General features: G+C 35.4%; 1 protein-coding gene across 2 annotated transcripts in view; it reads right to left on the bottom strand.

Moving 5' to 3' along the window:
• Positions 1-22,524, bottom strand: part of LOC139980369 (uncharacterized) — a 44,548-nt gene that overhangs the window by 8,016 nt on the left and 14,008 nt on the right. The window contains exons 9-22 of one of the 2 annotated variants that reach the window (XM_071992001.1): positions 21,808-21,960; positions 20,251-20,499; positions 10,946-11,086; positions 9,801-9,978; positions 8,176-8,313; positions 7,651-7,826; positions 6,982-7,215; positions 6,005-6,159; positions 5,003-5,115; positions 4,386-4,539; positions 3,285-3,414; positions 2,588-2,709; positions 1,505-1,682; positions 599-631 (exon numbers count right to left, since the gene is read on the bottom strand). In XM_071992001.1, the coding sequence (XP_071848102.1) occupies positions 599-631; positions 1,505-1,682; positions 2,588-2,709; positions 3,285-3,414; positions 4,386-4,539; positions 5,003-5,115; positions 6,005-6,159; positions 6,982-7,215; positions 7,651-7,826; positions 8,176-8,313; positions 9,801-9,978; positions 10,946-11,086; positions 20,251-20,499; positions 21,808-21,960 (2,154 nt within the window). The remainder of the gene's footprint in view (positions 1-598; positions 632-1,504; positions 1,683-2,587; positions 2,710-3,284; positions 3,415-4,385; positions 4,540-5,002; positions 5,116-6,004; positions 6,160-6,981; positions 7,216-7,650; positions 7,827-8,175; positions 8,314-9,800; positions 9,979-10,945; positions 11,087-20,250; positions 20,500-21,807; positions 21,961-22,524) is intronic. The other variant, XM_071992002.1, reaches the window with a different exon arrangement.

Raw genomic sequence — 22,524 nt, 5'->3', positions numbered from 1 at the left:
TATATGTATATGTATATGTATATGTATATGTATATGTATATGTATATGTATATATATATATATATATATATATATATATATATATATCATATACTGTACAAACATTGCATTCTTTTCATTTCATTTCAAATTCAATCCAGTTTAAATATAAAATATTTATAAAAAGGAGTACAAACATAAAATATATTAATACAAACAATGTTATAAGATGTTAAGATGATATAAGATTCCAAAAAAATACTCTAAATCAAAGGATCCAAAAGCTTAGATTGAAAGAATATTGCAGCACGATAGATCAATGAGTTTCTAAAAAGATGTATTCTGTATTTTGGCAAGATGTGTCGATTTCTTAGATTTCTGCAAGATTTTGTTAGCATACTGTTTGATGAAGAATGTAGAGGATGGTTTTGGTCTGCTTTAATTGTGTTTGCCATCCGAATAAACTCGTTTCTGTAGCAGTCGCATTTACGGTGTCTAATAGGAAGTTGAAGTCTAAACTCAAAAATTTAGAAGTATACTTCAAAAACTTTGTTATTCTAAGTTGGTCTTATCCAGACTGCCAGTGTTTTCGGAGTGATAAATTGAAAGTTACTCTTACCTGTCTGTCATATATTCTTTCTTCCATTGTACCCTATGAAAAGAGAAATAAAGAGAGAGAGAGATAAAAGAAAAAGTAACCAAAAACACACTGCAAAGATATTAAAAATGGACTCAAATACAGCAATGAGTTTTCATCTCTACTTTGCAGCAGTTTTGATGAAACCTAAAGCCACACTTTGGCCTCCACCCTGATTTATAAGTTGAGGGGGGGGGGGGGGGTGGGGGAGAGGGATTGACCATCCTTTTGGGTATAATCAAAAATTGTAAAAGAAATCTGTCAAGTGGACATCTATGAGTGAAACTCCCGATGGGAAAGTAAGTGTAAATTAGTTTCAAACTTACAAACAAATTAAAAAGAAGATTGATTATTGATTTAAGATATATTGGATATTGTGTTTGTCTGTGCAAACATGGAACATTTCCTACAGATTACTTATGAGATATTGACAGCTGAAGTTATATAAGGTGATCTTGAAGCAAACAGGTGTAAAGTCACAGCTGTTCACCAACAACCTTTGGCAAAGTTAGTTTGGAGTCATTTCACAAGTGACCACCCTCAACGGGTCTACATTTATAGCAAACTCCTTTAACCCGGTGCAGCATTTTAACCCTGCCCCCCCATTCCCTCCTCCCACAGGAAAAGGTTACTGATCTTTCAAGAACAGAAACAAAGGTGGGATAAAGTTTGTTTAATGTTGTAAGGGGGTATAAACACATAGTTTATTATATGATTTAACTGATATCAGCATTTCTCTTCCAATCCATGAATATTTTCTTCTGTTGGGGGGAGGGAGAGGGGGGTAAGGGGGTGGAAGGGGGAACAGGAACTTAACACTGTAGTGCTGGAACAACAGAGGGCAAGATACAGAGATAGGAACTTGCCTGAAAATGCCAACAAACATACCTGGGCAATGAATCTGTAGATGAAGACAGCTTTCATTTGGCCAAATCGGTAAACTCTAAATATGGACTGTATATCGTGACTAGGATTCCAGCACGCATCAAAGATAATAACACGACTAGCTGCCACCAGGTTAATGCCCAATGAACCGGCCCTCGTTGAGACCAAAAATAACCGACCCCTGTAGAAAAAACACAAAACAAGTGTGAAACATATATCTGTCTAGCTTTTTCATAATCAGTCTTGAGTGAAAAGGTGGAAATGTGACAGATCTAAAAAGTGTTCAGCCAGTCAATAATATTGAGTTTCTTTTTCTTTTCCTTTATGGATGGAAACTAATATGAATTATGATATGATTTTGACAGCACAGTTTCACATAATTATGAAAGAGAAGATATTAAATTGTGCTTAAATAGCTTACGTTTCTGAGCTCCAGGGTAAGCCTCAGTAAATATATTGGACTCACAGTTAGGTTTACAACACAAAGCAGCCACACAGGTGCATATGTGAGAAGCTGTATGAAGTTTAACTTATACACTTCCCATTGGCTAGCTATAGAACTTACAGTTTCAGCTCATTTTGAGGTTTGGATCATTTGGAAGACCAGATGATGATTTCAGATGGGATAACCATGCATTTTCACCAGATGACAAACCAACCTTATTTAAGTCATCCAGGCCTCGGACCAAGGAGGACCTCCCTGATGCTAGATTTCCATTGTTGCTAATGTGACCGGTTCAATCACTTTTAAATTTAAACCACTTTAATCCACTTGACCAAAGCACTGATTGCAATCAGGGACAGGAATGAATTCATTTGATAAATTAACCACCAAAAAAAATGAGCTTTTGATCTAGACAGAGCTTTTCTTCTTACTAGCCTCCCTGTGCGATGCTCACAGCTACATTAAACCAAATTACGGACACTTCACTGATGACAGGGCCCTCCCTGTGTGATGCTCACAGCTACCTTAAACCAAATTACAGACACTTGACCGATGACAGGGCCCTCCCTGTGTGATGCTCACAGCTACCTTAAACCAAATTACAGACACTTGACTGATGACAGGGGTTAATGATACCTTACCTGACATTATCACTCTGATTAAACTTATCAGCCATGGCTTTACGAGTCTGGGCTTCCACACTGCCATCGATTCGGAAATAATCCACGCCTTTGGTCCAGGTATCATAACGCTCAAACTCAAGCTAAGTACGTAGAAAGAGGAGGAGGAAGAGAAGCAAAATGTTAAACGCAAAGCCAATCATGAAAGCCAAATGCACATATCTGGGATAATTACACATAAATTAACTAATAACCAGTCATACATATTAGCTTAATACTCATTTCCTTCCAACAAGCGTTTACCTTAACGATGTATCATGTATGGTGACCTTGCATGATCCCTGACTTACACATATACTGTGGTAAACCTGTGGACACTGATAGACACTGCAGCTGATGTGCTTGAAAGTAAAAATGTATACCAGTGGTTTATCAAATGCTACTTTAATCCGTTACAGTTTCATTCAGTGCAAGAAAGAAAACACTATCGCTGTATTCCTGAGGTACTTTTGCAAACTATTTCACCCATTTACTGGAATTGTACAGCAAACTTTAATCTAACTTACTTGCAACATATTTGGGATGATATAGAGTTTATTCACAGACTATGTCCTTAAATCTCATTCCTAGATAAGACAACTCGCTGAGCTAGGCAAAAACAACCACCAAAAGCTCTCAAAATGGAACTGAAAACAAAATAATTTGACATCTAACTAACCTCAATCTCCTCACTTGAGGCAAGTGCGATCTTGCGACTCTCAGTTCCTGTTGCAACATTCTTGAGTGCTTGGTCTTCTAAAATATCTTCGATGAGGTCAAGGGTCAACAGACTTTGGCTAAACAAGAGGCTGTAAAGATGTAGAGTAAAATATACAACGCTGTCAACAAGCATATTGTGTTTAGGCGTAACTTTGAGTCACATTCACCAAGCATGGTTATATGGACGCTGATACAACGATACCAGTCGTCAAATTAAATTATGCGGGCTACAATCATTAGCTGTTTATGAGACAACAATCATTAGATGTTGATAAACTACAATACAATTAAATATACTACAATGCAACACAATAGGCTACAATACAAAAGAATAAGCTACAATACAGTTACATGCATTACACTACGCTAACCTACACTACAATGTAACAATAGGCTACAAAACAATACAACAGAATAAACTGCAATGCAATGCACTACACTAACCAACTATAAAATGCACTACAACACAATAGGCTGTAAATCCAATACAAAAGAATAAGCTACAATACAATTACATACACTACACTACACTAACCTACACTACAGCATAATAGGCTAAAATACAACACAACAGAATAAACTACAATAAAATTAAATGCACTACACTACACTAACCAACAATAAAATGCAACACAACACAATAGGCTACAATACACTACAAAAGGATTTGATTTGATTTTATTCGCACTCAGATTGTTCAAAATACAAAAATATTATAAAGACATAATAGACAAGTAGGACGGAATTGAAAAGAACAATAAGAGTAATAGGAGCTAAACCCATTAGGCTGACAGAACGTCAGTACATTTCCAATGGGGCCCTATAAGCGAAAAATTGCACTTTCGATGGAAATACAAGAATACACAATACAATTGGTATTCTTCATAAATGTCGGCGACTTTCAGTATACCAAATTGTTTGGTGAATATTGATGACCTCTGACCCCCATGGGGTTTGAAAGAAGTGTTTCCTAACTGCCCTGATGTAAAAGGTGTAGCAATTGAGATATACTTAGGTACTGGAAGGCATTTTAGTATATTTATATGTAAAAATAACTTACACCTTCTCTCCGACGGCAGCTGCTAGCTTCAAGATCTCAAAGAGGAGGATCATCTTTCCACTTATCTCAATCTTCAGATGCTCTGTATCGTCCACCAGATCAGTGAACCATTGCTTCTTTGGAGGAGGAGGTTCTAATTCTGTGACGTCATCCTCTGAAAAAATTGATACAAAGAAAGAAGATGAGGCATTGTCATATCGGAGACAATGCTAGGCTTGAATGTTTCTTTAAAAGACGATAAAAAAGTTCAATCACCAAGTGAGAATAGATGCTAAAGAAAGAGGGAAAGACAAGCACACAGATAAGCCAACCAGGCCCGTAGCAATTCACAAACAAATGTTCCGCTTGAATCTAACAAGGTAAATGATGGAAGGTATTAAAGGCATGGACAATAAATAATGCAATATAATTACAGAAAAGTAGAAATTATCCTTAAAGTAAAAAAAAAAATAAAACAAATTCTGTAAAATTTCAGTAATAAGGAAAGATAATAAACAATGCATAGACAATGATGGACTGTATTCAACGAATGGGACTGTCATAAATATTCTTCTAAGTGGATATTAGACATAAAAGAATCTCAGATGCACTGCTAGAAATTATAGACATTGTCTTACCTTCGTCGCCCCTGGTCCTTCTCGTATTCCACGTTTTGATGACTTCTACGCTACTATCAGAATCCTCTGATCCTCTGATCTTCTTAGCTCTTGTTCCATTGTTCTCTGGACTGCTGTAAAAGAAAAGCACACACAAGAAAAAACTAAATTATGTCCCATTTCTTCTTCTTTTGGAAGCAGTGAGAAACATTTTTCGACCAGAACAGGACACGAATCAACAATGTAGGGAGTAAGAACCAAACATAGTTGTCTCTGCTCTTTGCTTGGATGTGTTCATTCATTCATTCATTTGTTTTCTCCACAACAATTATCAAACTCAGTTGTTAATCCCCTCCCCACCCACCCCCCCCACCCTCTTTCCATTCTGGCAAGCCCACATCGCAAGAAGTGCCTTAGTTAAACAATATACAGTTAGATAAATAATATCTTAATATTGATTATTAAGAAGATGCCCGGTATTACTTATATTACCTGAAACAGTGAGTGCTATTATATGTGGACCTTAGAGTGTTATTTGTTATTGTCTGCTTGCAACTTTCCAGCCTCTTGTTGTGTTAACACATTATCTACAGGTCAACACATTATCTACAGGTTTATACATTATCTACAGGTCAACACATTATCTACAGGTTTATACATTATCTACAGGTCAACACATTATCTACAGATTTATACATTATCTACAGGTCAACACATTATCTACAGGTTTATACATTATCTACAGGTTTATACATTATCTACAGGTTTATACATTATCTATAGGTCAACACATTATCTACAGGTTTATACATCACTATAGGTTAACACATTATCTACTGCAATGGAAGGCACTCAATTGATAAATCTCCTCCTATTAACTTCTTCTGTTTCTTGTATGTATGTACACAATATTTGGTCTTCAAAATTTTCTCAAATGTCATTAGTTTCAGTTTTAGTTCTCAGCTTGCAAAGAGAACGAAGAAGAAAGAGCAAATAGCTGTGCTTATAGAAAGTAAATCTTACTTGCTAGGTCCAGCTTCAGGATGTTTTTCTCTGATTGCACGCATCAACTCATCGCCGGATGAAGAGTCTCTCACTTGCTCTACCACCTCCTCTTCCTCCGAAGTGTCTACTTCCGTCTCATCATCAATGAAGAGTTTTATCTCATCCGTCATTTTCTAAAAAGAAAAATTAAAAATTAAATAATCAGAGAAAAGAATGTTAATTGAGTAAGCTTTTACAAAAGTCTTCAAAACTAACGTCTGTGTTTTAATGTGAGCTCTATTCCATACCCTCCCCATCTTCCCAATATAAAGGAAAGGCTTCGCAGTGGTACTTTAATCTCTAGACGTTTAACAGATTTCCAGCTTAATTGACAGAATCTACGAAAAGACCGGGTGTCATCATTTGTGTATACCACCAAAAAAAAAGTTTAAACAAAATACATTAACACTTCAGAATGGCTGCATCCTTGAATCAATGCAGGCCTATGTATCCAATCTTTTTATGTTTTTTTTTCTTTTAATAGTCACAATGAAGTTATCTAAACTTTCAAACTAAACTTTGGAATTTTCATTATATTGCATGATTAGACAAAGTTTATTTACTTATTCAACGCTAGCTTTTATTATTGCATTTTTTCAAAATAATAATCAATTAATAAGTTTCTGGTTTTATTATAGCAGCTAACAACGTTACAAGACAATGGCTACTTGTTTGAGGGAGGAGGACAATTTGTTTCATTTGGATCAAGGTGGGGGAGGTAGAGGGAGGGAGGGTGTGTGTGAAAGAAGGATGAAGGGTCACACAACCATGGAGGAGCATCAATCCCCTCCTAAATTGCCTCTCCATGCCAGTCTTCAACACTTCTGTTACATAAAGGCTGACAAAGGCTTCTTTCTTCCCAGCCACGCCCCTCCCACCATCCCTCCCACCAAATTATAAACAAAGCGCATAGAAAACAATGTAAAATCAGACACATATGACATTTATAAACAAACCCTTTTCTCAGTTCTGATAGCAGCCAGTTTGAGTAGCCTGGGATGAGTCCAGACATTCATCAATACTTGATAATCCTTGAAGAGGGAGACAGTTCTACCGTCCAGGTTGTCGGAACCGCTGTAGCGATCCAGATACCGCTGGTAGAGCTCAATCTGCTTAGGGGACAGCCGGATCAGGACCACAAATTCATGCTTAGGGGGTAAATAGGGGGCCAGAGCTGAATAATCCTTCCTCTACAAAAACAGAACAGGCGAATAAAAACTGATGAATATCGAGAAATAATAACATGTGGCAGCATCAGACAATAAAAGCAAGAATCAACTTTTGCAATTTCTAATAAATGGCCTAAAATAATAAATCCATAGAGGCTAGATATAGCCTTAGGTTATATCAGGCTAGAGACAATCTATACTAGGCTAGGCTAGATATAGCCTATACTAGGTTATATTAGGCTTGAGGCAATCTATACCCTTCTTTAACAAGATATATCTTCATAACAACAGCTCCCACCAACCAAGCACACATGAGCAGGTGTTGACTGATTGTCTGTGTGTAAGCAGCAGACCTTAACACTCCAGAATATGCAATATTTCAATACACAGTGCTTGTTCACATGAACCCTATTTTCAAAAGTTTATTGCCTCTATGTTTCGTTTCCCGTTTCTCACCTGAACGCTTCCAGACAGAAGATTATGAAGGATGTGCGCCCTCTTCTTCATGAGCTTGACGTCGTAAGGACTAGAGTCTGCACACTGACCATTACTGATTGGATTTACAAAACGATTACTAAATTCCTTTCTTGTACCCAGGAGTTGTGGTTTGACAAATTGCACCATACAATGATCTGAAAATTCAAATTCAAAACAAAATATGAAGCAGTAATGATCTTCTACACAAACAAAATTACACCAAGGGTATATGAACAAATAAAACTTTCACAACTTGAAAAGGAAAGCAAAAAATCAAACTTACAAACATTTTAATAATGATATATAACCTCATAATAAATGAAAAATGAGAGTCCCTACACATTAAAAGAGAAGAAACCCCCCACCTACCCTGCCACTAACCTCCCCCACACACCCCCCCCCACACACCCCTCCCCACACGCCCACTCCCTCACTTACTTTCAATAAACAAATAAATATGAGGCACAAAGAAATAGAGCACACTTTGTGCCTGCATCGCCTTACATTCTATCAAATTATTTTGCAGCGGAGTACCGGTCAGACAGATCCTCCGCCTCGTGTGTATACTGTTCATCGCCTTGGCTGTGGCCGTCGCATCGTTCTTCAGCAAGTGGCCTTCATCACAGATGACCACATCTGGGCCTGAGAGTAAACACAAAAGTATTTAGCATCTAAATAAATGATGTTATGGATAAAGCATCTTCATTATCTATTATGTATTTTTGTTTTACTAATGTAACTAAGCGTGAGGGTGAAATTTTGCATTTTTGCAATTTTAACAATCCGTTTCGAGATATCGATAGTTAAAGCTGTCACAGTTTTGTACCATAGGTTAACATGAAGCAAACAGCTGGTGTGATGACATAGTTACAAAAAGACAGCAAAATGTTATGTTTTACTTTATTTTGTCACTCGTTTTGACCTTGGAATGGATAGGGTTCCAACTTTGCTGTATGGGAATTTGAAGTTATCAATATCTCAATGACTGTAACATGTTAATATGCTGAATGACTTTGAAGGAGAAAATTGGAGGTACATTGTTAAAGAAAAATGTGAAACAAATTTTTCAGAGTGAATCTATGACCTCACCCCTAGTCTCTTTAAAGTTCACTTTTGGTACAAAAGAAGCAAACAGCTGGTGTGATGACATAGTTACGAAATGACATCAAAATGTTTTGTTTTACTTTGTTTGGTCACTTTGTTTTGATTTTGACCTTGGAATGGATGGGGTTCCAAATTTGCTGTATGGGATGTCAAGTTATCAATGTCCCAATGACTGTAACATGTTAATTAATATGTTGAATGAATTTGAAGGAGAAAATTGGAGGTAAATTGTTAAAGAAAAACGTGAAACAAATTTATCAGAGTGAATCTATGACATCACCCCTAGTCTCTTTAAAGTTCACTTTTGGTACAAAACATATCCATTTCAGATGCTGTTGAATCTTGAAAACAGTACATAGGAATGCCATACAAAATTTCAACAGGGTGCTTTAGTATATAAGCTCTTCTATCATTAGTCAAACATACATTTTTTCCGTACTTTCTTTTTGATAGTCAAAATGCAGCATTTATGTTTCTACAAAATTTTAAGGTTTTCAATCACATACTTTTGTTCTTTCTCAACTGACAGTATCTCTATGTTCCTTTCAGCTATTGAGCACTCTGTCATTCTTTTATCTGTAACTTAATACTTTATCAAGTTTGTCAGGTTTGCCTGCTAGCATCAAACCATTCAGCTCAGGAATACTCAAGTAAAATGCTCTACCACCTTAAGTTGTAACTTAAGGTTGTAACTTGTTAGTAATTTAAGTCTTTAACTCAAGTTTGTCAGGTTTGCCTGGAAATTGGACCAAACTTGAGATCAGCTAGCATCAAACCATGCAGCTCAGGAATACCCAAGTTAAATGCTCTACCATCTGAGCTACTTAGCTGGTGGCATTCTTGATTGCCATTTGGTTGCCATGGGAATGAGTTTGATGTATACCATGTGAGATGGAACCGACCCAACTACATTTTATACAGCCCAGTAACTTGCAGACAAAGGACAGGAAAGAGAAAATCAACTTTCTTAACAGGAAACTTTTTGACTAAAAATAAATAGAAAAAAAAAACAATAACCAACTCACCTGGATCGACTAAGGTGTGAGCAAATGTTTCTTTCTGTCGTTTGTTCTTCACAAACCTTGAGAAAACCAAATTACGATACATGGTATACCCCATCACCATGACACCACCATTTTTCTGCCAGTGTTTCAAAACATCAGCTCTGCTCCTGTTGTCTTTGACACTGGCTAATTCATATACCTGATAGATAAATAAATAAGCAGAAGGATAAATGGCTTTAAATTCCTAGTGAAAGAAGTGCATGAATATCATGCTCTTGTGTGATTTGCATATGGCTACTTACAGTAGGTAACTTTGAAACGGTAACACAAGATTTTCAGATTGTTGGTCTTAAAAAACGACCTTTTTTTTAAAATATAATAATATATCATTAAATCTATGAAAATTTGAACAGGGTCTATTAAGGACAATAAATCACAATACAACTGATTAATACTGGTGGTAGTTTGTTTTTGCATCTGGCAACAGAAGAGTAAGTGATGTCATATCATATGAGTATCACACCAATTCACAATTCACACCAATTCAGCTGAAAAAGTTTTTGGTTTTCTTTATAATGCTTAACTCATCTACTGGCAGAGGAAAATAATATATCTGGAAACAGTTGCATTTTGATGAAATTCTACAGACTGGGAACTTTGACAGCTAAGCAAACATTCTAATTGTATCAGGTCTCAAGGGTGAATCAACTAGAAGATTATCAAATTAGGAAAATAGAGGTTTTGCAGAATATTTGCCGTTATGACATCAAGGAAGACTCCAAACAAGAATCGAGGGGTTTAGCCAGTCCAAACAGGTTACATTCAATCAACCGTATCTTGAGTTAGGGTTACGATACTGAAATGAAGTTTTTGGACTAACGCAGTGATACATCTTTTGATATATTGATTTTGACTAACAGTGTGATATATTGATTTTATTTTGATATATTGATATATAGATTTTGACTAACAGTGTGATATCTTTCATCTTTTCCACCTAGTATCACATTATCTGACACTGGAATATCCCTTTAAGTCAACTACCATAAAATGTTTTGCTTAAATTGTAAGTTCATAAAGCGGGGTAGGGGGAGGGTTATGGCACCTTCTCGTACCTGTCCCTGTAGATGGTATCTACTTCAAAACTTCCTCTGCTTTATACTTACATCAATTGCATTTTCAAGGTCTTCCTGCCATTTCTCAAATTCGGCCTCCCAATTTAGGACGGTATTAAGAGGAGCCACCACCAGGGCGGTTTTGACCCCCGTCTGTTTCGCTCCCATGACTGTATGAAGGTAGGCTATCACCTGCAAATCAAATAACAAGACTCACACAATTTGCCTTTTTTCTGTTCTGTTTTGTTCTGTATCAATTAACACATTCATCCAAGCATGCAGAATGTCTGGAAATAAAGTGGGGTAGGGCAGTTTAAAGTCTGTGGTGGCAGTTAGTGAGGCATCGACGATATAATCCCCTCCATGGAATTCCACAAATCTGCACTAAGTTCAGGCTTCGGTTCAATAATCACAAACTGAGCATCCGTAAGAACAACCAAAGTTTCCCAAGGTTGCAGAACACTTTAATCTCCCTAATCACAGCCTATCAGACCTGAAATTTGTTATTCTCTATGGCTACTTCAAAACTGCACAGGAAAGAAGCAACAGGGAATTGAAAACAATTATACGCCTCAATACACACAACAATGGGCTCAACAGAGATCTCTCTTTTATGAGTATCGGTGTGAAGTTAATTCCGAATAAGGTCTAGTTTCTTTCATTTTATCATCTCACTTCTGCAACTGAAGAAGAGCTGTGATAACGCTCGAAATATTTTGCTACAGATTTAACTTTTTAAGCAATAAAGCTGGAAATGAAAGTGTCAAATTTTTTTCCCTTTTCTCTTTTGTATATATCTTACTTTCCAAAACACCCTAACAGACATGTTTATATATATATATATATATATATATATATATATATAGACACACTGTACACATAGCTGCTTGGGGTTGCTTACCCTCAATATAGTCTGCCCTAACATCCTTCTTGTTAGCTTCTGTAGTTTAGGCTATTAGACACACATCTCAGAGCATTAGCCACAGAATTTTCATAGTCATTTCAACTGAATAATTATGCTTGCATTATCCTCTGTGGTCAGGCAGTTTTCAGCTTAAGCAATCTGTGTTACATTAATGCACAGTAGGCTAACCATAGACATGTGATCTTGTAATATTGTTGCACTTGCACATAAGCAGCCTGCAAAAATGTTGGGTTGACAAATCAAAGTAGATGGAAATTGGCCAAATTATCCCAATATACCAGAGTTATTCAAAATTTAATATTTCCAATTACAGACTAATATCAGGTCTTCCTGTCTTGTCAACAGTGTTTGTAAAGCATGTTCACCAGTCTTTATATAACTATTTATGTAAATATGATTTGCTATGTAAAGCTCAATCAGGTTTCAGAATCAAACATTCCTGCAAAATAGCATTGCTAAAAATTAACTAATGGATGGATGGTAGGCCAACCATGGATAAGGATAAACAAACAGGAGTGATTCTTCTTGAGTTATGCAAGGCATTTGATTTGGTAGACTACAAAATAATTAGATAGATTGATAGATAAGTTGAAAGCATATCATTTTTTTCCAATTCCGCAACTGCATGGTTCGCATCTTACCTAATTGATAGAAGGCAATGTGTTCAAATCAATTGTATCAAATCATCGTATCTCAACATAGTGAGCGGAGTGTCACAAGGTTCAATACTTGGCCCATTCTTATTTTTATTGTATATTAACGACTTTGTTCATTTTTAGATACGGATACTGCTATTTTATTATAAGGGATATATTTAAACAGTTTTTTTTTTAATTGTTGTGGTCTCGTATGGGGAGCATGCAATGCTGGGAGCAAGGAAAGAAGTTTAAAGTGACAGAAGAGTTCTGCAAAGATAATTTGAAATGGTTTTTGCGATGATAGAGAGAGTTTGCTATTTGATGAATTAGCATGGAAGTCTTTTGATAGATTTAGAAAGCAATAAAGAATGACAATGGTATATAAAATTAGAAATGATTTTACCCTATCTAACTTAACAGAATGGAATGAGCTCAATCCTAAGATAAAATATATGCTAACACTCTTTGCAAATTTTAAAGAAATTATTTCTAATGCTTTGTTAATGTTGTATTTAGCAGACCTTGATACGTTTTATCAACTCATTGTACTTCTATTTCAGCGTTCTCTATTTTTTGTGTTTTATTCTTATTTACCTCTGTTCTTTAAATGTGCTTTTCTAATTTCTGATTTCTTTAATATTTCTGATTTCTTTAACTGTAAACTATGTTTGAGGGCCTCACGTAGGATTAGCGTTTTTGGTATCGCTGAATGAGTTTTACCCTTGAAAGTTGTAATTAATAAATAAATAGTGAATTGGTGGTATTGCTGTTATTAGATTTCACTTGGATCCTAAGTTTGGCTTATCTCCTAAGTTTCAATGTCATATAAACAAATAATATTTGTAATGTATTGTCTGCTTCTGGTTTTATTCACTTAATTAAAAGACTTTACTATAAAATGAGTGTCAATCAATACATACATGTACACAGTGTATTATTAATTCAAGTGTACAGAACATGTTAGAAACACTTCAAAGTACAGTATATACACAAAAAAAACTTCACTTCAAGAGACAAGCTTTGATTGCTGAGGATTTAATGGGTACTTTTCTCAATACAGTAGATGTAAATGTATTCACTTTAACTCACAGTTCAAATTGTTAAACATTTACAAAAGCACCAGTTACACAGGTAAGTCAGCATAAATCTTTCAATTGTTCATAAACTATTCATAAATTAAGGGAAGACCAGCAAAACAAAAAATCCAGATTCATCTTACAATGGGTACTGTTAGACTTGCATACAACTCAAGTGCTATTGTAGTAATGTCTCAAGGTGTCTCTATGGTGGATGCACTTTTACCCTTAGAGGATACTTTAAATATGATGAATAAATTTATGTGCTCACTTTTCTGCAACATGGTGAAAATGGATGCGCTACTTTCATGTTCGGTTGTGATCCACTTGGATAAGGTCAATGAGTGCCACAAGACACTGTTTACACCTAACACTAATACACACTGTAAACATGTACTGTACACACTACATGTATGTATTGAGTGACATTCAGTTTATACCAAAAATAAAAAAAATACCAATATTGACTATTTTGACACTTTGAAGTTGACATAACTCCACAAGACATTGCTTATATAGCCTAATTATTTTATTTTCCATTTCAACAATATCAGATTTGAGTATGGTCTTTATCAAACCTATCGTTAGCAGAGCAGATATCCATAAAAACAGGAATAAAATGTACAAGAACAAGAAGTACAGTATTCGGATAAATAAACCATGGAATAAAGTCAACAAGATTCAAGAAGCTATGGCTGTTCCTAGTTTGGTCATCCAGTAGGTTTAGCTAGAAAGATATTGGATTTTAATCCATTCTTTGTTTATTATCGGTAGAGAAGATATTCCATAAACACAGGATTAAATAAACAAGAATTTAAGGAGGAAGAAGAGCTCAGTTTAATAAACAATGGAATCAAGTCAACATGATTTAAGAAGCTATGGCTGTTCCTTGTTTGGTCCTACAGTAGGTTTAGCTAGAAAGATGTTGGATTTTAATCCATTCTTTGTTCATTATCAGCAGAGAAGATATTCCATAAACACAGGATTAAATAAACAAGAATTTAAGGAGGAAGAAGAGCTCAGTTTAATAAACAATGGAATCAAGTCAACAAAATTCAAGAAGCTGTGGCTGTTCCTAGTTTGGTCATCCAGTAGGTTTAGCTAGAAAGATGTTGGATTTTAATCCATTCTTTGTTCATTATCAGCAGAGAAGATATTCCATAAACACAGGATTAAATAAACAAGAATTTAAGGAGGAAGAAGAGCTCAGTTTAATAAACAATGGAATCAAGTCAACAAAATTCAAGAAGCTGTGGCTGTTCCTAGTTTGGTCATCCAGTAGGTTTAGCTAGAAAGATATTGGATTTTAATCCATTCTTTGTTTATTATCAGCAGAGAAGATATTCCATAAACACAGGAATAAAATAAACAAGAACTTGACAAGAAAGAAGTGCTCGGATAAATAAACCATGGAACAAAGTCAACAATATTCAAGAAGCTATGGCTGTTCCTTTTTTGGTCCTCCAGTAGGTTTAACTGGAAAGATATTGGATTTTAATCCATTCTTTGTTTATTATCAGCAGAGAAGATATTCCATAAACACAGGAATAAAATAAACAAGAACTTGACAAGAAAGAAGTGCTCAGATTAATAAATCATGGAATCAACTCAACATGATTCAAGAAGCTATGGCTGTTCCTAGTTTGGTCCTCCAGTAGGTTTTGCTAGAAAGATATTGGATTTTAATCCATTCTTCGTTTATAATCCATAAACACAGGAATAAAATAAACAAGAATTTAGCGAGGAAGAAGTACTTGGATAAATAAACCATGGAACAAAGTCAACAAGATTCCAGAAGCTATGGCTGTTCCTAGTTTGGTCCTCCAGTAGGTTTAGCTAGAAAGATATTGGATTTTAATCCATTCTTTGTTTATTATCAGCAGAGAAGATATTCCATAAACACAGGAATAAAATAAACAAGAATTTAGCAAGGAAGAAGTGTTCAATTTAATAAGCCATGGAATAAAGTCAACAAGATTCAGGAAAAAATAAACAAAAATTTAAAGAGGAGAGGTCATCGGTTTAATAAACCATGGATTCAAGTCAACAACATTCAAGAAGCTATGGCTGTTCCTAGTTTGGTCCTCCAGTAGGTTTAGCTAGAAAGATATTGGATTTTAATCCATTCTTTGTTTATTAACAGCAGAGAAGATATTCCATAAACACAGGAATAAAATAAACAAGAATTTAGCAAGGAAGAAGTGTTCAATTTAATAAGCCATGGAATAAAGTCAACAAGATTCAGGAAAAAATAAACAAAAATTTAAAGAGGAGAGGTCATCGGTTTAATAAACCATGGATTCAAGTCAACAACATGCAAGAAGCTATAGCTGTTCCTAGTTTGGTCCTCCAGTGGGTTTAGCTAGAAAGATATTGGATTTTAATCCATTCTTTGTTTATTATCGGTAGAGAGGATATCCATAACACATGAATAAATAAACAAGAATTTAGCGAGGAAGAAGTACTCGGTTTAATAAACCATGGATTCAAGTCAACAAAATTCAAGAAGCTGTGGCTGTTCCTAGTTTGGTCCTCCAGTAGGTTTAGCTAGAAAGATATTGGATTTTAATCCATTCTTGTTTATTATCAGCAGAGAAGATATCCATAACACAGGAATAAAATAAACAAGAATTTAGCAAGGAAGAAGTGTTCAATTTAATAAGCCATGGAATAAAGTCAACAAGATTCAGGAAAAAATAAACAAAAATTTAAAGAGGAGAGGTCATCGGTTTAATAAACCATGGATTCAAGTCAACAACATTCAAGAAGCTATAGCTGTTCCTAGTTTGGTCCTCCAGTGGGTTTAGCTAGAAAGATATTGGATTTTAATCCATTCTTTGTTTATTATCAGCAGAGAAGATATTCCATAAACACAGGAATAAATAAACAAGAATTTAGTGAGGAAGAAGTACTTGGATAAATAAACCATGGAACAAAGTCAACAATATTCAAGAAGCTATGGCTGTTCCTTTTTTGGTCCTCCAGTAGGTTTAACTGGAAAGATATTGGATTTTAATCCATTCTTTGTTTATTATCAGCAGAGAAGATATTCCATAAACACAGGAATAAAATAAACAAGAACTTGACAAGAAAGAAGTGCTCAGATTAATAAATCATGGAATCAACTCAACATGATTCAAGAAGCTATGGCTGTTCCTAGTTTGGTCCTCCAGTAGGTTTTGCTAGAAAGATATTGGATTTTAATCCATTCTTCGTTTATAATCCATAAACACAGGAATAAAATAAACAAGAATTTAGCGAGGAAGAAGTACTGGGATAAATAAACCATGGAACAAAGTCAACAAGATTCAAGAAGCTATGGCTGTTCCTAGTTTGGTCCTCCAGTAGGTTTAGCTAGAAAGATATTGGATTTCAATCCATTCTTGTTTATTATCAGCAGAGAAGATATTCCATAAACACAGGAATAAAATAAACAAGAACTTGACAAGAAAGAAGTGCTCAGATTAATAAATCATGGAATCAACTCAACATGATTCAAGAAGCTATGGCTGTTCTTAGTTTGGTCATCCAGTAGGTTTAGCTAGAAAGATATTAGATTTTAATCCATTCTTTGTTTATTATCAGCAGAGAATATCCATAACACAGGAAAAAAATAAACAAGAATTTAGCGAGGAAGAAGTACTCGGTTTAATAAACCATGGATTCAAGTCAACAAAATTCAAGAAGCTGTGGCTGTTCCTAGTTTGGTCCTCCATTAGGTTTAGCTAGAAAGATATTGGATTTTAATCCATTCTTGTTTATTATCAGCAGAGAATATCCATGACACAGGAATAAAATAAACAAGAATTTAGCGAGGAAGAAGTACTCAGTACTCAGAAGAGATCGTTTTAATAAACCATGGAATCAAGTAAACAAGATTCAAGAAGCTATGGCTGTTCCTAGTTTGGTCCTCCAGTAGGTTTTGCTAGAAAGATATTGGATTTTAATCCATTCTTTGTTTATAATCCATAAACACAGGAATAAAATAAACAAGAATTTAGCGAGGAAGAAGTACTGGGATAAATAAACCATGGAACAAAGTCAACAAGATTCAAGAAGCTATGGCTGTTCCTAGTTTGGTCCTCCAGTAGGTTTAGCTAGAAAGATATTGGATTTCAATCCATTCTTGTTTATTATCAGCAGAGAAGATATCCATATCACAGGATTAAATAAACAAGAATTTAGCGAGGAAGAAGTGCTCGGATTAATAAACCATGGATTCAAGTCAACATGATTCAAGAAGCTATGGCTGTTCCTAGTTTGGTCCTCCAGTAGGTTTAGCTAGAAAGATATTGGATTTCAATCCATTCTTGTTTATTATCAGCAGAGAAGATATCCATATCACAGGATTAAAGTAAACAAGAATTTAGGGAGGAAGAAGTACTCGGATAAATAAACCATGGAACAAAGTCAACAATATTCAAGAAGCTATGGCTGTTCCTAGTTTGGTCCTCCAATAGGTTTAGCTAGAAAGATATTGGATTTTAATCCATTCTTGTTTATTATCAGCAGAGAAGATATCCATATCACAGGATTAAATAAACAAGAATTTGGCGAGGAAGAAGTGCTCGGATTCATAAACCATGGAATAAAGTCAACAATATTCAAGAAGCTATGGCTATTCCTAGTTTCGTCCTCCAGTTGGTTTAGCTAGAAAGATATTGGATTTTAATCCATACTTGTTTATTATCAGCAGAGAATATCCATAACACAGGAATAAAATAAACAAGAATTTAGCGAGGAAGAAGTGTTCAGTTTAATAAACCATGGAATCAAGTCAACAATATTCAAGAAGCTATGGCTGTTCCTAGTTTGGTCCTCCAGTAGGTTTAGCTAGAAAGATACTGGATTTTAATCCATTCTTTGTTTATTATCGTTAGAGAAGATATCCATAACACATGAATAAAGTAAACAAGAATTTTGCGTGGAAGAAGTACTCGGATAAATAAACCATGGAACAAAGTCAACAATATTCAAGAAGCTATGGCTGTTCCTAGTTTGGTCCTCCAGTAGGTTTAGCTAGAAAGATATTGGATTTCAATCCATTCTTGTTTATTATCAGCAGAGAAGATATCCATATCACAGGATTAAATAAACAAGAATTTAGCGAGGAAGAAGTGCTCGGATTAATAAACCATGGATTCAAGTCAACATGATTCAAGAAGCTATGGCTGTTCCTAGTTTGATCCTCCAGTACTGTAGATTTAGCGAGAAAGATATTGGATTTTAATCCATTCTTGTTTATCATCAGCAGAGAAGATATCCATATCACAGGATTAAATAAACAAGAATTTAGCAAGAAGAAGTGCTCGGATTAATAAACCATGGATTCAAGTCAACATGATTCAAGAAGCTATGGCTGTTCCTAGTTTGATCCTCCAGTAGGTTTAGCTAGAAAGATATTGGATTTCAATCCATTCTTGTTTATTATCAGCAGAAAAGATATCCATAAACACATGAATAATATAAACAAGAATTTAGCAAGGAAGAAGTGTTCAGTTTAAAAAACCATGGAACAAAGTCAACAAGATTCAAGAAGCTATGGCTGTTCCTAGTTTGGTCCTCCAGTAGGTTTAGCTAGAAAGATATTGGATTTCAATCCATTCTTGTTTATTATCAGCAGAGAAGATATCCATATCACAGGATTAAATAAACAAGAATTTAGCGAGGAAGAAGTACTTGGATAAATAAACCATGGAACAAAGTCAACAAGATTCAAGAAGCTATGGCTGTTCCTAGTTTGGTCCTCCAGTAGGTTTAGCTAGAAAGATATTGGATTTTAATCCATTCTTTGTTTATTATCAGCAGAGAAGATATTCCATAATACAGGAATAAAATAAACAAGAATTTAAGGAGGAAGAAGTGTTCAATTTAATAAACCATGGAACAAAGTCAACAATATTCAAGAAGCTATGGCTGTTCCTAGTTTGGTCCTCCAGTAGGTTTAGCTAGGAAAATATTGGGATTTTAATCCATCCTTTGTTTACTATCAGCAGAGAAGATATTCCATAAACACAGGGAAAAATAAACAAGAATTTAGTGAGGAAGAAGTACTGGGATAAATAAACCATGGAACAAAGTCAACAAGATTCAAGAAGCTATGGCTGTTCCTAGTTTGGTCCTCCAGTAGGTTTAGCTAGAAAGATATTGGATTTTAATCCATTCTTGTTTATTATCAGCAGAAAAGATATCCATAAACACATGAATAATATAAACAAGAATTTAGCAAGGAAGAAGTGTTCAGTTTAAAAAACCATGGAACAAAGTCAACAAGATTCAAGAAGCTATGGCTGTCCCTAGTTTCGTACTCCAGTGGGTTTGACCATACAGATATTGGATTTGAGTCTAGTCTTTATCAAACCTACCAAATGAATTTTTAACCATATTGATGGATCACTTAAGCATGAATATGAATATTTCATCATGTGTAAACACAGCATGTTAGCTTGACAAGTTTGTGGAATACCTTACCGCAGTCTCTTCATACACTTGATAATTTTCAAACTTTTATGTCCCATCTCAAAACCTTCCTCTTTCCTAAGTACTTTAATGAGTAGAGGTTTCACTTTGCATTCTCTGTAAATCACTTTGAGATATTCGTTATGTAAAGCGCTATATAAATGTTTATTTAGATTATTATTATTCAGAGCGGTTGAAAGTTTGAAGTGAAAGCAAAGCGCAGACTTTTCGTTTGACAGCCGGGTGAAAAAAATTTACCTGCAGTGTTTTGCCCAGGCCCATACAATGAGCAAGTATACAACCGCTACCAGGCTTGTCAGCATCTGCCAATGATTCAAATGTGCAATCCCACATAAACTGGATCCCCTTAGCTTGGTGAGGTTTTAGGACCCTCACAAGTTGCTTGTCCACTTCCAGAAGGATCTCTTTGGTTTCAGGATCTCTATCCAGGAACACTTCCTTCAGAGTGGAGGATTTTTGAGGCGAGTCCATCTCAGCGGCTATCAACTACAGATAGGAAAAAAGAGAAGGAACATCTCTATAGACTGCCCAATGGTCATACTTGATGAATGAATATCTAGTTGAACAATCAGACCGACAGATCTCTCTAGACACTGCCCGACAGTCATACTAGATGAATTAATATCTAGTTGAACAATCAGACCGACAGATCTCTCTAGACACTGCCCGACAGTCATACTAGATGAATTGATATCTCATTGATCAGTCAGACCGGCCCTTTTAAGATGCCCAAAAAATGGCCTGCTACATCAAGTCAAAAACTCTCATCCAGCACTTCATACATATTTTGCATTGAAAGCATACATTACAGTGTGAGATGGATATACAATGGTTTTGATCAGACCTTAAGCTTTTTGATCTAAAAAACTAGATAATCCTTTTCACTTTCAAACTTTCTTCTCTATCATGACCATTTTAGGTCATAGATATGAACAAAAGCTGGCACAAAACAGTGCCTTGAAGACGAGGTTGTGGTCAAGGCCACACAGATATATCTCGAAAGTAAGTGATAAAGGTTGTTCAAAATTTATTAGCAAATTCAATAGTGTACTATAAAGAACATGGTAACTCAAACAAGACTACAGACTCATCTCTTAAATTCAACATTCTACAAATTCTGCACTTTTCTCAATTCTTTCATACCAACAATCACTTTATTTTAAATGGCATTTGAAACCAGCTTAGAACAACCACTACCTTTCTAAACTTCAGAATTAACAACTGTTGACAGTATCTATGTGCCAAGAAGTCAGACAATCTTTCAAACCATAATGTAAGCTTAGCAGATGACATGTGGGCATTTTGCAGCTTAAGGCTACTTAGGATACAACCGAGGGCTTAGCAGCAACGAGAACTTTCATTTCAAAGATGATCACTTTCCTTGGATATCCTTCTCATTAACACATCCCGGGTCCTCCATTCTAACTTCAGGTCACTTGGATCCCTCCATCGTGACTTCAGGTCACTTTTATTCCCTCATAGCAGCAATTCACTCAAAGGTTCCGACATGCATTGAACCTTAACCCATATCAAGTTTGAACATAACTTTGCAAGTTGGAATTGAGCCAAGAATAAACCACTTTTGCAAAGACACCCCACTCCAACTCCAGGGCTCTCTCGCCAAGCACAATTATCACATGCATGTACATTCTCATCGAATCAGAAAACTTCACTTGGACACTTTAAAAGAGTGTCCAAAGCAGAACAGAATGTGGCCAAACCCACCCCACCCCCAAAATGAGCATGGCTACACCCTGTCCTACCCCCCTCCCTAACCCATCTCACCATGGTTACCTCTTGTCTCTTTTTCTGCACCCTTTTACGTCTCTCTCTTTCTTCCTCCGCAGCATTTCTCGTCTCTTGGGCCAGCTTCTTCTTTGACATGACCTTCCTAATTTTCTTACGACCTTTGGCCTTGTTATCATCGGACCCTGAATCACTTTGATCCTAAAATGTAGCAAGTCGTAGACATGCAACACAAGAGGCAAAAAGATATTTGAAAAAAAAAATGTTATTTTCATATAACTTCAGAGTGGTATCACTTACTATGGTGACACTAAAGCAACGCTAAGTGTAATTTAAAATCTTCAAAGCTATGAAATTTACATACAGTACTACTAACAACTTTTTAAAAGTGATCAGTCTCAGATTTAAAAAGTTATACAATACAGTGTTTGTGAAATGAAGCATATTGATCAGATACAGACTGCCTACTTCATATCTTGTGCTATTAATGACATGAAAATCCTGCAGTTCACTAATATCTTAGGATTTTGAATAAGTACATTGCACAGTAAGTTGTGATTTCATTACATGGACTGCCTTAAAAACTGTTTTCATTATATATTCTAGCGGTAAACTTTGTCCTCCACCTACATGCATGATTTGTATTTTTTGACTGAGGTACTCAAATTAGAAAAATTATTTCAATTATTTTATTTTGTATTCATATACTCCAATGGAACAAGCAAGGTTTGAGCCTTAATTAATATTCTATTATAATCCCACTAC

The sequence above is a fragment of the Apostichopus japonicus genome, chromosome 14 (genome assembly GCF_037975245.1).
Source record: "Apostichopus japonicus isolate 1M-3 chromosome 14, ASM3797524v1, whole genome shotgun sequence".
NCBI classification, from domain to species: Eukaryota; Metazoa; Echinodermata; class Holothuroidea; order Aspidochirotida; family Stichopodidae; genus Apostichopus; species Apostichopus japonicus.
Note: the sequence above shows the minus strand (reverse complement) of the source record. Positions and strands in the feature narration are given on the sequence as shown.